The 16,613-nt window shown below is 49.8% G+C and overlaps 1 protein-coding gene across 1 annotated transcript; it reads right to left on the bottom strand.

Moving 5' to 3' along the window:
- Positions 1-2: 2 nt before the first annotated feature.
- Positions 3-7,076, bottom strand: CD72 (CD72 molecule). Its single transcript, XM_068553490.1, has 9 exons — positions 6,968-7,076; positions 6,751-6,858; positions 6,090-6,161; positions 5,387-5,476; positions 4,713-5,048; positions 2,037-2,185; positions 1,268-1,383; positions 414-563; positions 3-159 (listed from the first exon to the last, which is right to left on the bottom strand). Exons 1-8 carry the CDS (start codon positions 7,047-7,049, stop codon positions 419-421), a joined length of 1,098 nt encoding a protein of 365 aa, XP_068409591.1. The 5' UTR covers positions 7,050-7,076; the 3' UTR covers positions 3-159; positions 414-418.
- Between the last annotated feature and the right edge of the window lie 9,537 nt (positions 7,077-16,613).

Below are 16,613 nucleotides of genomic sequence, written 5' to 3'. Positions count from 1 at the left end.
TCTATTGGCAGCAGGCTTGCCTAGCAATGTTGGGCGTGGATCAGCCCTTGGCCAGGCACTGTCCAGGCAGAGTGAGGACACACTGCAGGGAGGTGGAGCTTAGGACCTGCAGGCTACAGCTTAGGGATGAAGGGCACAGGCTCTTGTTGGCGTGAGTATCTGGAGGATTAAAGCATCAGGGAGCTCCACAGTTGACTGTCCCTAAGAACCCTCACCCAGCTCACCCCATCTCCTCCCCAGCTCCCTGGACAGCCACATAGCCTCCCCTGCCCAGCACCCCCTTACATAAGCACAGCCTGGAGGCTGTGGACATGGCTGTCACAGGAACAAGTTTTCCCCCTGGCCTCTGGGCCCCTGCCCTGAGACCATCTGCCCCCGGACTCCCACGCCTCCGTCCCATCCCCGACACTTACCCAGCTCAGTGCAAAGAGTGGTCCACATCTGGATACCTGAAAGCTTCCATCTCACAGATGGAGGGAAGAGAAGAATAACAGTCCTCTGCCTTCAGACTCACCAGCCACTCGCCTTCAACCTTGGCACATTTTTGGCTTTGACCATAAAACCTAAAGGGTGGTGATGTAGCACTGGGATAAGTTCTGGCCCCCTCCTATCCCGTCCTCCCTTCTCTTGCCCTGCACAAACCTAACCCAAGTCCTAACTCACCCTGCCTACCTAAAGCCGTGTGTGGGATGGTTCAGGTACAGGTGTCTGGACCCCAACCCGAAGAGGCTAGAGAACCAGGGAGGGAAAAAATCACCCAAGGTCCTAAAGGTGTAAACTCCAGTTAGGTAACTACCCTGTTTCAGGGTCCCTGGGGTTGATTCTCAAAGTTACCCCACTGCTTCCTTTCTCACTTCCCTGGGGCAACTCTAGTATACCAAGTGGCCTTGACTGAAAAAGTACAACCTCAGTTTGGGTAGCCTTGTCTGGGCTGAGAAGTTAGAAGGCTGGGGTTCTTCATCAGCTGTGAAGCCCTAGCTAAACCCTCAACTTGTCCCCCTGAGAGAAAGATGACATAGGTCCCAAACTGGTTTTTTTTTTTTTTTTTAAGTAAAGCACGTGCCAGGGATGCCTAGGTACTGGGGATAGAATAGAAAGGACGCCTGCCTGTTATTAATCAAATAGAAGAAATGGACAAATGGGTAATTATAACATTGATTTGTGAAAAAGTTTTTTGAGAGTAGGACCTGAAGGGAGATCTCATTACTGTGTCTTTATGAAGGTATTATAGAGGATTTTTGTTGCCCAAAAGTCCTAACAAACTTACCCATTGTATCTTGTACCATCACTCCACTGCCAGAACTTATTTCTGAAGTCAATCCAGTATGATTCAGCTGAACCACCTTGTGCCAACACCTTACGTAAGCTTCTGGCATAATGAGTCTGAAGGGAGATTCGGAGAGACCAGAGGTGTGTGAGGAGTGATGGGAAATATTGGAATAGGAGGAGGGAGGGGGTGTCGGGAGGAGGGGACCTGGAAGAAAGTGAACACTAGAGAGGCTATGAGCTTTGGCAAGAGGACTGTGCTCGACCTTGGTGCATGACATCGGCTCATCGGTGACCATCCCCGCATCCTTCAAGTGCCACCCTGCAGATGCAGGCTGACCCTTCAGTTCACGTGCGTGCATGTGTGCATACGCGCGCACGCACACACATGCTGGGTAAGAATTTCTGCCAGCCTTTGAAGAAGAGTCATTCTGTGGGCTGTTCTGGTCACAAGGAACCAATCCCTACAATCCAGCCCACCAGGTATGGAACCTGTCTGCCTGAGAGGCCATGAGAGTCAAAGAACCTGTTCAGCAGCCCAGAGCTGACCAGAAAGCTGAGATGAGAAACAGGTTAACGTAAAGATGGCTCGTTAAGTTTCAACTCTCAACGCCAACCCTAATCAGTTAATAGGGCCATCTGGAGAACTGTGCTGAGAAGCTGCATGGAAAAGGGATGCACTCCCTGTGTGCACTGCCATCCCTGACTTGATGGCATATGTCCCTTTACCCAACAATACCCATACAGTCTTTGAATAGGGGTTTTCTTACTCCATATGCATAAGAAATATCGCTGATTTTGGCCAGTTCAGAGGACAGAGATTTACAATGGCTTTGGCTCTCCTCCCAACTTCTCTTAGTAATTGAGATGTAAAAGCAACTCCTCTCATTCGGTATCCATCCCAAGGGACAGCAGGAATCTAAAAAGCAGAAAGAGTGTGACAGCACTGCCCAGACCCAGGAGGGAGATCTCAACACTTGGGATGAAAGTGATCACTCAGCAATCTGGTTGCTAACAATGTTCCCTGGGGTCGAACCTCAGTGCCTTCACTGACTTCTGGTCCTTAATCCTTGCAATCTTTCTTTCTTCACTTCTCCTGGAAATGCCATACCTGTGCATACTTAGTAAAAGCCTTTAACAGTCAACAACTTTACTCCTTAAAATGTAGGAGGTTTATTTGAAAAGGACTGGTGGTACTCTCCCCAATTTCTGAACAATAGCTGTTTACTCCCCCATTTTGGCTAACTTCACCTGGGCCCCCCGATAAACAAGTATTCAATAGGCCTCCCATTCGTCTCATTGGCTCCCTAAAGCGTTTCTCACTGCATATTCAAACTTTCCCACACTCCCCAAGCGGCTAGCCACCACCTTCCCCTCCACTCTTCCACAAGTAGACAACCTTGCTGCCTGCTTTGCTGAAATTGTCAGACACCTGACGTGTGAACTCTCTCCATTTTCCTCCTCTCCACCTCAAAATTTGTCTCTTCTCTGTTCCTCTTTTCCTGACTATCTGTCAGAAATAAACCTCCCTCTTTCTTTAACATCCCACACCCCAGTCTATGCTCCTGATCCCAACCCACCTCTCTCCATTGCTTTGTCCCATCCGTCCTACCTCCGTCACTCAAAAATTATTCCTTCTCCTCCAGCTCCCTCTCTTCTGTCTACGTTTTCTCATCCCCACCCAGCTACTGCCTTAGGTTACTGTCCTACAGCAACTTAAAAGAATAAAAAGAAGTCGGTGTGGCCAAATGGACGAGGGTGAGGGGATAAGCAGCATGCTGAAAGGTAGGCGGGGGCCTTGGAGGCCAGGTTGAGGATTTTTTATTTTTATATTATGAGCAAGAGAAAGTCAATGTAGGGTTTTACACCGAAGCATTTTGTTCTCTGGTTGTATCCCAAGTGCCTGGGTACAGTGCTAGACATATAGTATGTATTCTATAACTTTTGATGTAATTAATTAAATGAAATGACATGATCTTAACTGGGATGACATAATCAGATTTTTGTTTTTAAAGGATTACTCTGGCTGCAACATGAAAAGTGGATTTGGAGGGGGGATGTTTAGGAAAAACATTCAGCAAGCTGTTGCAGTTATCCTTGCAAGACATGAAGATGGGGGAAAATGCAAATGGATATATAGACTTGGTGATCAAAAATAGAGGGAGTTCCTCTCTGACAGAGTAGGGCATCTGCTGAGAGTGAGAGAGAGGGTAGTAGGGTACAGAGAGCCAGCCGACCACTGCAGATTTGCCAGGCAGGCAGTGCTGGGGCCCCAGCTGAAGTTGAGACTAGAGATTTGTGGCACCAAGCAGAATGACTGCACAGCTTGTCACCCCTGGGTGCAGGCATGTGCATTCATCCAGGACAATGGAGCCAAGGAGTGAATGAGGTGGCTGAAGTGATGGGCCCCCAAATCCAAGATGGGTAGAGAGAGAAGTGAAGACAGGTGATGGCTGACGGGAAGGGAGGAAACAGGGGAGCCAGCAGGTTGGAGGCCTCCGTGAGGTTGAAGAAGAAGTGTGTGGAAAGCCTATAGAAGGCCAGTTGTGGTCAGAGTGAAGACCTGAAGCCATCCTTTCAGCGGAAGAGCAGTTTGGGATGCTGAGGTCTAGGGTTCAGCTGTGGGGAAGGAGGGGGCAGCACTGTCATGGAACTGAGGCTTGTAGAGAATGAGAAGGTTAAAGAAATGAGGGCTGGGGGTGTCTGTACAGGACCTCTCTGTTTTAAGCCTTGGGGGAGTAGCCAGATGCCCCTGAGATAGACAGAGCCTAACCTCTAGACAACCAGTCCATGGACATTCCAGTCCCCTTGGGCTGGGGACCCTGCCTCAACCTCAGCCAACTTTGGCAGACCTTCTATGTGTCCCCTCCCTCATCCCCACACACTGGCTGGACTCCTCCTTTCGAAAGGGATGAGCATTCCACCCTAATTCCCTGTCCTACAACACCACTGCCCACCTCACTGCGAGAGCTTCAGCTGCCTTGCTCCAACCCCAGACTGTACCTCATCCATCAGTAATTCTTAATCTTTTGGGGAATCTCAGATGTAGAGAGAATTAATTAAAGTTACAGGTCCTCTCTTTAGAAAAACGTGCGAACAATCAATTTCACATCCAAATTCGGGGGGTTTCCAGATCCTTGACACTGATGTCAAGCCAGGTGAGCCCTGAGTTTGCTGCTCTGGACAGTGTCATTTGTACAGCTGGCTACCACCCTCTTCTCCCCTACAGGATCAGCCTTAGAGCTGGGTGAGCCCTCCCTAAAACCAGTATGCAGCTAGATCCTTCGCCCTGTAGGCCCAGGGTGCACAGTTCATGTCAGCCAGCACTCTGGTTCATTACCCCTTTCCTGAACAACTCAGTGGCTCCCTAATAGATAGATAGACCCCTCACTTCAATCCATCCTTCATGGCAGGTCCTACCATCTCCCCTTTCCCAGAGAAGATACCTGGTGAGGTGCATGTGAAGAAGGGCTTCAGTGTGTCCCGCACGCTGCTCAGCTCCTGCTCCAAGTTCGTCCTTTGTATCTCCTTATTTCTCAAGGCCTCTTTTGTCTTCTCCCCATCTGACTGGCAGGCCTGCAACTGCTCTTTGGTAGCCTGGCCAACCTTCTGTTCCACCTGTAGTGTTTCCTGACTCTGGGCCAGCTCCCTCCTGGACCCCTGCAAATCCTCTTCCCTCTGCCCCAGCTGGGTTATCTTTAGGCGCAGCTGCTGCCTCAGGGTGCTGTTAGTGGCTTCCAGAACCCTGTTCGTCTGCTGGAGCTGCTGAGACACCTGGAAATCTGTTTGGCCATAAAGAGAGATTTGGAGGACATCTTCAGCCATGCTCTGGTGCCCTGAGGCTTCAGCATCAGTCCTTTGGCTGCTTCTTGCAACTTTTTGCATAACAGGCTGGAATGGAATATAAGATCTGACTGCCTAAAGCTTAAGGAGGTACTGGATTACGTGAGGACAATTTAGGAAGTCACGGCACTCTGAAACAGACCTGGCTGGAAGCCAGACGAAAGCTGAGGATGTGGTGGTAGTGATTCCGGGCCCTGCTGAGGAAGGGCAGCTGTTGGGGAGAGTGGGGGAGAAAGTTGTCTGGGGTGAGTGGGAAATGGGGGGCAGCCATACTCACAGTGCACTCCCAGGCAGGTGGCAGCCACCCCTAACAGCAGGCAGGCGAGGAGCAGGCCCAGAAGGAGGTACTGCATGTAGGATGCATGGCCTTAGGGAGACAGTGGGTTGAGGGCAGTGAGCCCCACGAAAGTTGATAGACTGAGGGGGTGTGGGTGGAGGAGATTCACGGGAAAGAGCATCCCGCAGAGGACTTGGAGCACGCGCGGTGGTTTCTGTCCCGCAGAGTTTCCGCAGGTGGAGGAAGTAAGGTGTTCCAGAGTAAGGGCTGGGGATTGTTACCGGTAAGGACTGAGGGGCACTACCTGGTAGGACGGGGAACTAAATCTCAGACGGAGACCGGAGAGGGGGGTACGTGAATGGGGACCATAGTAAGGGGGAAGGGGCCAGAAGATCTGGGTTGATGCATCGGAAAGATCTCTGTAAGGATGAGGGTGAAAGCGGCAGGGGAGGGTGTCACGGGGCTGCCCGGGCTGACCAGAGGGCTGCGCCCCGGGCTCAATCCGTGGGCCAGACTTGCACACCGCGGGGCCCAGCACCACCTCCCGCGGGGACCGGTGCCAGCACCTGACTCCGCGAGCGCCCCGGGGGGCCTGGTGGGGGAGGGCTGCCCAGCCCGAGGCCGCGCCCCGCCCCCACTCGGAGGCCCGAGAAGAGCTGGGCAGCGGGTGGCGCGCGCGGGGCGGGGAGGACCGGCTACTCACAGGGGAGAATCCGCCCGGCAGCCGGTGACGTCACGGGGCTCCAGGCGGCAGTTGGCTGCTCCGACTGGACCCCTGCGGAAGGGATCGACTCCAGTTTGAAGGTGGGAAAGCCAGGAAATACCCCTTCTCCCCACCCTCACCCCCTCCACCGCGCCGAGAACCCAGTCTGTCCTAAGGTGTCTTCTGCCACTGCTCTGGGACACCCTTAGCGCTCTCCGGAGTTCCGCATCTCTCCTGGGACTCTCATGTCCCTCCTGGGTCTTACCTTATCCTTTCCCTGGGGACCCTCTATCACCCTCCTGGGTCTCCCTTTATCTTTTACTCTGGGGCCCCTCATCTGCCTGCCAAAACCCTCTCCCCGGGAGTGCTCTCCCCCTCCCCCTTCCCCTCTCTTCTCTCTCCCGGGACTCCCCATTTCCCACTCGCTCTCAGATCCCCAACAGGGCTGCCCTGATCCCTCCGTGGAGCCCTAGCTCCCCACCGGGGTCTCCACCTTACCCCCTGGGAGCTTTATCCTTCCTTAGCTCCCATAATTGGTGCTCATTCTCTTCCTGAGAATCCCCAGCCTTTCTCCAAGGGTATTGTCCTCCCAAGAATGCTGTGGACTCCCCAGCGCAAGACACAGTCCCCCATAAACACACATCCCCTGGGCTCTCCAGACCTGCTTTGTCCCCTAATCCAGTGGAAGCCAAGCTTGAGGGTCCTCCTGGGCCTGGGGGCACTTGAATATTCTCATAGGTGAGTTCTCCGTCTTCATCAGCCTCTGGGTCTGGAGAGGAGAGAAAAGGTGGGGTCAGGATTGGGGTCTCTGGGGTGGGAGTGGGGTCTTCAAGGAGGATGGAGATGCAGAATCAAGGAGACACCTTATCCACCCTTACCTTGTCCTAGCCGGCTGGAGATGCTCTTCTTCAGGGGAGCCTTCACAAATCGCAGGTCTGCATAGGTGATGGCCTCAGCCATGGTCCTGAGCACCTCTGCTCCCACTCGCCTCCCTCCTCTTCCACCGGCCCCAGGCTTTCTTGCCACTCTCCCCTCTGTCCCTTCACACTCTTAGGCTCTGTGTTCCCTCCGTGACTGCACAGCTTAGTGCTTTGCCCTGTGACTTCCAGTCACAAAAGAGGAAGATGTGACCCAGCCTCAGACAGATGGGTTCAGTGAAGCAAACGGCATCCCTGAGCTCCGGCCAGAGGGGCAGGGGAGGGGAACCTGAGGTCCAGAGCATGGGGTTCAGGGCTGTGGGGTGTCACAGAACCAATACTCAGGGCTGTCCCTGTGTCTTGCCTGTGCTCCTCCTTCATGCATCCCAGACCCACCTTGACAGTGCTGGGCTCCGAACGCCCACCCTCATCATCTACCCTGATTTGCCCCCACGCTTCTTTCCTGGTTGCTCAGTCCACGGGCTTTCTGTGTGCAGTCGGAGCTCTTTTGTGCTCAACTGACCAAAGAGGATCTCCCTAATCATTGCTCCAGGGTGGGGCTTCATCCGCCCCTTCAGATTGAGGGGTCCTAGTGTGAAGCCCTAGCTCCTCCTTATCCTGAGGTTCCCAGTAGATATGAGTTCCCAGAAGGGGGATCCCTGATTTGGTGGGACTTTTCTCTCCATCAGTTTGGGGGCTTTCAGGGTGGGCCCGGCTCCTCTTCTACTGTAGTCCTACAGAGCTGCTGAGAATCCCACACACAGAGAAGTTCTCAGTCCAAAGCCTTCCCTGGGAATGAGGCAACCCTTTGGAGGATGCAGAGGATCTGGGACCAAACTGACTGTCCTGTGTAAACACCCCCAGACTCTCGCTTCACAGCCTCTCCCTGGCCTCCTCCACCTTTGTTGCCCTAATGATCACACCTGTGGCCAGTCAGCCTCTTCCTTGTCCCATCCTGCCTTCTGGCAGACTAACGCGACCCCTGTGTTCCGATATCTGAGCCAGACCCAGCAAGGTGAGTCCAAGAGGCAGAACCTCTGGGAAAGGCCAGGCTGGGAGTGAGGGTGAGGGACACCACAGTTTGTGTGCCTCTGGAAAAACCTTCAGCACTGACTGTTCATGCACCTTGTTGGGGGTCAGGGAGCAGATGAGCAAAGGACTTGCATGGGGATGAAGATGGACTGCAGCTTCTCAGAGGGGAGGCAAAGAGCAGGGCTGGGTTCTGAGCAGGCAGACTCTGGACCAGCCAAGGTTTTGCTTTCTTCTTGGTTTGGTTTTGGCTTCTCTCGTACTTTCCTAGTAAAATTCTTCCGTTAACAAGTCCCTCCGGTGGACCTAGAGTCTGTCATACAGAGTGAAGTTAAGTCAGAAAGAGAAAAACAAATACCGTATGCTAACACATATATATGGGATCTAAGGGAAAAAATGGTTCTGAAGAACCTAGGGGCAGGACAGGAATAAAGACGCAGATGTAGAGAATGGACTTGAGTCCACGAGGAGGGGGAAGGGTAAGCTGGGACGAAGTGAGAGAGTGGCATGGACATATATACACTACCAAATGTAAAATCGATAGCTAGTGGGAAGCAGCCGCATAGCACAGGGAGATCAGCTCTGTGCTTTGTGACCACCTAGAGGGGTGGGATAGGGAGGGAGATGCAAGAGGGAGGGGATATGCGGATATATGTGTACGTATAGCTGATTCACTTTGTTATACAGCAGAAACTAACTGTCCCTTTACTCCCAGCCCCAATGAAAAAGGGGGCATTTGTGGGGGAAGACCAGGGACTGAGAGGCCTGGCTGATGGAGGAGAGGAAACAGGGGGAAGGGTGTGCGAGCTGAGCAGGGGTGCAGAGGGCTCCCTAAAGTTCTTTTATCAGAATGTGACCCCTGAAGGGCTCACTGCAGGTGAGAAGAGGCTGGGGCAAGACAAGGTATGGAGGTGGGAAAAACCCACCCTGAGTCAGTGACATCCTCCCCCTCAGAACCCTCCCCCACAACCCGCAGCTGCAGGGAGGAAAAAGGAAGGAGAAAGAGGTCCTCCCCACATGCTAGCAGCTCGTAGTGTACGGTTAGTGGTGTGTGGAGGGGTGCTGTGATAGGCCTAGGGGTCTGATGAGAGCTCTGCCCAACAGTGTCACCCAGCCCCCCCCAGAAAAAGTGCCCACTGACACAGAAGAACACATTTGTCACCTGAGAAACGTGTCGGGGGGAGAGGCAGACATCCACATGGGTGTGAGTGTGCAATCATGCACCCGCATCCCCAGGTCTCTGCAGTCTGTTGGGGCGTCTGTGAGAAGCGAGCATCTCTGCCCAAGCCTGCCTGGAGGGTTAAGCATGGAGGATTCTGGTGCCTGAAGGGTGGCATGTGACGGCTGTGTTTTTTTTCCATGGCGGGAAATGACAGGTCATTTTCAGAAGTCTTAAAAGGTCATGGGGACAGAGTCTATAAGTATTTCCTTTTGAAGGCTAACTCTTTCCTAGGGTGTCCCTGCAGCTGTTAACCGTCCCTGCTTGATTAAAGTTTCCAACACCCCAGCCCCCTCTCCCAGACAGTGAGAGTGGTGTGTGCTGGTGACTCCCTGGGGGCCTCAGGGGCCTGTGAGAGTGAGTGGGAGTGCATAGAGCAGCTGGTGGCAGGAGTGAGGGGGAGTGGTCAGGGTACTGGTACCTGTAGTGCACAGGGCATGGGGTGTAGGGACAGCGTGTGTGTAAATCAATTTCAGGAACACTTGCAGGAATTCTGTAAACTGTAGATAATGTCCCAGTTTTCAGAACCCATGTGCAACAGGGCCTGGATGCCAGGTAAAATGCCAAAACCAAGCTTCAAATGAGTGTGTGCTCAAAAAAGGAATCAATGGGCATGCTGCCTAACTCGACCCTTGGGGAGGCTTTAGGAGGGAGGGTGCCCAAATGGGACTGGATGAGCTAAGCTGCACGCCCACAATGCCTTGGATGTCTTAGGCTAGGTGGTCTGTGTTTCTGTCCTCTTTAGCTCTTTTGGTGATGGATACACATCTCCTTATGACACTGCATTCCCTCAGTCCTAGACCATCGTGTGGCCTTCTTTTGTGAAGAAGGTATTAGAGCAGAGTACGTCTCCTTCCCCATGTGTGCCACATGGGGTCTTTGCGATATTGACATGTATATTTCCTTTCGAGGCTGGACATCAGAAAGGACAACTGTAACTCTGAGCTGCACCTCACCTACCCAAATGTCAGGAATGCCTGGGGGCTTCTCAGAGCTGAGGGGCCAGTGCTGTACATTTCAGCTTTTCCAGGATCATAATTTCATCTGAGATCCTAGAGGACAAACACCAAAGCCCATTTCTTGCCCTCTCCTGACCCCTCCATGCTTATTTCAGGGAGTGGTTCTACGGTAAACAAGAGGAGGGAGCCCAGCTATGAGGGCCTCGGAAAGAGTTTGCTGTGTGGAAAGGAGCTCATCTAGGGACTTCCCTGGTGGTCCAGTGGCTAAGACTCCGCATTCCTGATGTAGAGGAGCCAGGTTTGATCCCTGGTCAGGGAACTAGATCCCTCATGCTGCAACTGATACCCGGTGCAGCAAAATAAAATTTTTTTTTTAAAAAAAGGGGCTTGGGCTTCCCTGGTGGCGCGGTGGTTGAGAGTCTGCCTGCTAATGCAGGGGACACGGGTTCGAGCCCTGGTCTGGGAGGATCCCACATGCCGCGGAGCGGCTGGGCCCGTGAGCCACGGCTACTGAGCCTGCGCCTCTGGAGCCTGTGCTCCAAAGCAAGAGAGGCCGCGATAATGAGAGGCCCGCGCACCGCAATGAAGAGTGGCCCCCGCTTGCCACAACTAGAGAAAGCCCTCTCACAGAAACGAAGACCCAACACAGCCAAAAATAAAAATAATAATAAATTTTTTAAAAAAAATCAAGTTCCTTAAAAAAAAAAAAGGGGGCTCATCTGCATAAACTTTCGTGAAGTCCAGCCAACATCAGGAAGTCAAGGAAGTCACCTGAGACTCTGAAAGTCAGGTTCTGTCCATCTTCATTACCTTAACCCACTGACTGCAGGAGGTCCTAATCTACAGATAGCATGTGATAGGCAGAAAAATGGCCTCCCCCAAATGTTCACAATCTAATCCTCAGAACCCGTGGACAGGATAGGTTACTTTACCTGACAAAATTGTTAACGTGATTAAGGACCTTTAGATGGGGAAATCATCCTGTTTTATCCCGGGAGGCCAATCTAATCACAGGTCTTTGAAAGGATGAAGCTTTCAGGGCCATGGGAAGAAAGAGATTCAACCATGGAAGAAGGGGCAGAGAGATGTGACATGAGAAGAACTCCACCTGCAGATGCTGGCTCTGGAGCTAGAGGAAGGGGACCACGAGCCAATGAATGCAGGCAGCCTCTAGAAGCTGGAAGAGGCGAAGGAACAGATCCTCACCTAGAGACCCCAGAGAGCAACCAGCCCTGCTGACACCTTGACTTTAATCCAGTGGGGTATGTGTCAGGCCTCTTACCAACGGAACTGTAAGATAAGAAACTTGTATGTTGTAAGCCACTAAATTCGTGGTAATTTTTTACAGCAGCAAGAGATAAGTTTCCTGAACTGTGGAGGAAGTATGATGTAATGGAAAGAACATAGATAAAGAAGCCAACCCTGCCACAGTGTGTGACTTTGGGCAAGTCACAATTTCCTATCTGTAAAATATGGGATTTTCTAGATGATATCTGACATCAGTCAAGGGGTCCATGGCTGGAGATATAGTAGGTGTTAATTTTAGCAAAAGCATCGCTAAAAGTCTGTTGAAATAGCTTCAGAGTCAGGAGCGAGGACTGTGGGCCATCTGACAACACTATTAAGGGGATTCGTGCAGCTCTTTGATCACTGAAGGCAGAGTGCCAATAGGTCTCCAGTGACTGCCCTAGGCCTCTGCTTGGTCCTGTCTTGAAAGCACATTCATATATGCTGATGGCACAGAGCTCTAAAGAAAAGCAAATACACCAAAAGGCAAACTCATGATTCAAACATTGCAGCAGAGCAAAATGATGGCTCCAACCACAGACTGAAATATAATAAAGATAAATAAAACAGCTAGAATCTATTGAAAAATGAAACTTGGGGCTCAAAAAATAAATTACATAAGCATAGGTTGGAGGCAGTCCTGGCTTAAAAATAGTTTATGTATAAATGTCTGAAGGGAGAGACAGTTATCAGTCATTTTGGAGCTAGAAGGATCTTAGCTTGACCCACTTATTTTACAAATTAGGAAACTACACTCAGTGGGCTATAAGTTCATTATGAATTAACCGTATGACTAGGAAGGCTGGTGATAAAAGGCTGCCCCATAGGACTACAGCTTCTTTACCAAATATGCCAAACATTGTGCCGGCCACACCTACAGCCCCTTCTAAGGGGGGCCAAACTCCTGCTGATGAGGCAGCCCTAGACCCCCAAAATTGTGTTATGTGACCTCCAACCCCTCTGACCTCAGCTGACTGAGATAACCAAGTGGACGGCAAACTCAAGGCTGGCCTGTTCAGAGACCAGCCAGTGGCCTCCGGGGTGGCCTGGCCTGGAAATCAGGGAGGATGTGAGCTTATCAAATTTTAGTTCTCAGGAATTTCAATGGGAGAACATGGAGATGAGCACTCAGGTAGCAGTGGGAGCAGAAGGTGAAAGGATGCAGAGCGTCTATGTGGTGCCTGGAGTCTCCCACGCTTAGCAGTTGTGCCTGGCTCCTACTCTCTCACACACTGAGAGCGGAGAGATTATCCTGGCAGGTATCCTGATTATCATGAGGAGATAGGGTTGCTGCTACCTAACGGGAGCAGGAGGAGCGGATCTGCATGCAGGAGATTCACGGGCGCCCCTTGGTGATTTGTGCCCAGTGATACATCATCCACAAATGGGCAACGGTGACCTCCCCAGCCTGAAAAGGACACAGTTGTCGGAGCTCCGACCCCTTGGAAATGAAGGTCTGGGTTACCCACCAGACAAGCCATCTAGACCAGCATCAAGTGCTGCTTGAGAGCGAGGGGGAGTCTAGAATGGATGGAGAGAAGGAAGAATCTCCGCTGCAGCCTTAGCACCAGCTACAGTAGTGTAGCTTGTCCCACTAACCCTCCTAGTGTAAGGTTTTCTTCCTCTCTTTCCTCCTCCACTTTTAAGAAATTGTGACCTTGGGGAAGCAGTGACAGCGCGACCTAAGGAGGAGCATGAGTGGATCTGAGTGATGCAGGCGCAGGCACGCAGAGCCTCAGCCATCCCTGTCCTCCTGGTCTTTCCACTTGGTGTGCTTCAGCCTGGCTTCCAACTGCCAGCATCTGTGCAGCTTTTCTTTGGCAGCAGTGAGAAAGTGCTGGAAATCAGTATCTCGCACCAGAGCAGCTCAACCGATGACTGGTGAGAACTGGTGTACCCCCTAGCAACCTCACCCTGGGGGGCTAACTCTGAGGGCACTGGTCTACACTGGCTCTCAGAGTTTCCCAATGGCTTTGAGCCCCAGTTTTCCACCATGGACGTAAAGTGGTACCTCCTTATTACTTTAAATTTTATTTATTTATTTATTTATGTATGGCTGTGTTGGGTCTTCGTTTCTGTGCGAGGGCTTTCTCTAGTTGTGGCAAGTGGGGGCCACTCTTCATCACGGTTCGCGGGCCTCTCACTATCGCGGCCTCTCTTGTCGCGGAGCACAGGCTCCAGACGCGCAGGCTCAGTAATTGTGGCTCACAGGCCTAGTTGCTCCGCGGCATGTGGGATCCTCCCAGACCAGGGCTCGAACCCGTGTCCCCTTCATTGGCAGGCAGATTCTCAACCACTGCGCCACCAGGGAAGCCCTCCTTATTACTTTAAATTGCATGTCCCTGACTCCTAGTGAATTTGAATGTACTTTCATGTTTGTTAACCAGTTGGATTTGCTCTTCTATTGACGTTAGATCCTTTGTATTCTTTTTCTCCCCCCAGAATTTTATTTTGAAAATTCAAAGCCTAGAGGAAAGTTGGAAGAATAATACAATGAATACTTATACGTCCTTCATCTAGTATGTCAGTCAAGGCTCAAACTGTTCTCACCACATCAAAGAAATGACAATTATGTGACATGATAGAGGTGTTAGCTAACCATGGTGGTAAGCATAATGCAGTATATAAATGTATCACATCAACACATTGTACACCTTACACTTACACAATGTTATTATATCTCAATCAAAAATGGCACAGAGAAGTAGACCATTAGGGTATGCGTACACATATACATACACGCACATAATTTTTTTTCAATTAAGAGATTTGTTACAGGAAATTGCCCTTACCCAATTAATGCAATTATAAGAACTAGTTAAACGGTCTGTGAAAGGTCATTATCTTTGCTTCTGATGCTGGAGTTTGGAGTCTGCAGGGCAGGCAGCTGGGGGGGCAAGGTGGATGGAAAGTGGGAGGGCAGGGATAAGCCAGACCCACGAGGACAGCCTGGACAGTCTCTCACTACCTCCAGCTGTGATGCTGTGGGTGTCCTGCAAGAGGAGCTGTGCCCTCCCCCACCAGGTGCCACTGCTCTGGAACAAAAGCCCAGCTGGTACACAGTCCCAGCCCAGCTTCGGCTCTCAGTAAGGATGGCCTCCTGTTCCAGGACTATTTCTTATTATATCATCCTTTCTCCAACGAACTGAATTGCCATGTTCCCGTATACACAAACACCTAGTTTGGGATTCCTGTTTACCTATTGATTCCCTTTTACTTATTGATTTAAGTGGTCTTAGAGAATGTTCTGATATTTGGTAAGGCAAATTTCTCTTTTTCTTTTAAAATATTTGTCCTTGACTATTCTTTGAAATACAAATTGGAACTATCTTAATGGTATACTTTAATTTTGGGAGAATTGACTTTTTTTTCTGATATTTTATCTTCCCTTCCAAGGGAAGGGAAGAGGGAGGGTTGAGGGAGTTCCCCAGTGACCTAGTGGTTAGGATTCAGCACTTTCACTGCCAAGGAGATGGTTGATTTTTGGTTGTCCCACTTTTGCTTTGTATCTTTTAATTATATTGTATAACTTTCTTCATATGAGTACATATGAAGTCAATTCTTGACTAAATTTACATGCTATAAAACTTCTATAAAACTGTAAAACTGGGAATGTAATGTACAGCATGGTGACTATAGTTAATAATATTGTATTGTATATTTAAAAGTTACAGACTTCCCTGATGGCACAGTGGTTAATAATCTGCCTGCCAATGCAGAGGACAGGGGTTCAAACCATGGTCAGGGAAGATCCCACATGCCGCGGAGCAACTAAGCCCGTGCGCCACAACTACTGAGCGCGCATTCCACAACTACTGAAGCCCACACGCCTAGAGCCCGTGCTCCACAACAGGAGAAGCCACTGCAATGAGAGGCCCGCGCACCGTGATGAAGAGCGGCGGGCCCCCGCTTGCCGCAACTAGAGAAAGCCCTCGCACAGAAACGAAGACCCAACACAGCCAAAAATAAATAAGTAAATAAATAAATAAATAAAAATTAAAAAAAAAAAAAAACAAGTTACTAGGGACTTCCCTGGTGGTGCAGTGGTTAAGAATCCGCCTGCCAATGCAGGGGACACAGGTTCAAGCCCTGGTCTGGGAAGATCCCACATGCCGCGGAGCAACTAAGCCCGTGAGCCAAAACTACTGAGCCTGCACTCTAGAGCCCGTGAGCCACAACTACTGAGCCTGTGTGCCACAACTACTGAAGCCCGTGCACCTAGAGCCCACGCTCCACAACAAGAGAAGCCACTGCAATGAGAAGCCCGTGCACCTCAACGAAAACCCAACGCCTCCAATAAATAAATAAATTATTAAAAAACAAACAAACAAAAAAAGTTACTAAGAGAGTAGTTTTTTAAAATTAATTTTTATTGGAGTATAGTTGATTTACAATAGTTTCTGCTGTACAGCAAAGTGAATCAGTTATGCATATACATATATATACTCTTTTTTAGATTCTATTCCCATATAGGTCATTACATAGTATTGAGTAGAGGTCCCTGTGTTATACAGAGGTTCTTATTAACAGAGTAGATCTTAAAGGTTCTCATCACAAGAAAAAAAAAATGTAACTATGTGCGGTGATGGATGTTAACTAGAGGTACTGTGGTAATCATTTCTCAATATATACAAATATCGAGTCATATTGTACACCTGAAACTAATATGATGTTATATGTCAATTATATCTCAATTTTAAAAAAATTTACATACTGTATCATAGTGGTTACAAAGGTAGTCTCAGTGCCAGCTGCCAGGATTCAAATCTGAACACTTAACATGTTACCAGCCAGTGATCTGGGGTAAATCAATTAATCTCTCTGTACCTTAGTGTTCTTTTCTGTAAAATAAGAATGATAACAGTAATCGATCTCAAGAGGGTGTTGTGAGGATTGCTTAGAAGAGTGCATGGCATTATGGTGACTATAATTGTTATTATCCAAGAATTTTATAATTTTATAACTGAATTGAATATTTCCCCATTTTCAATTTGAGATGCTTATTGCTAGAATAGGAAAAAAGCAATTTGTTTTCATTATATTTATCTTGTATCCAGTCAACTTTCCGAATTGTATTGCCTTTTTACTAGTTTTTTTTTACTAGTCTTGAATT

This window comes from Eschrichtius robustus, chromosome 10 (assembly GCF_028021215.1).
Source record: "Eschrichtius robustus isolate mEscRob2 chromosome 10, mEscRob2.pri, whole genome shotgun sequence".
Lineage (NCBI taxonomy): Eukaryota > Metazoa > Chordata > Mammalia > Artiodactyla > Eschrichtiidae > Eschrichtius > Eschrichtius robustus.
Note: the sequence above shows the minus strand (reverse complement) of the source record. Positions and strands in the feature narration are given on the sequence as shown.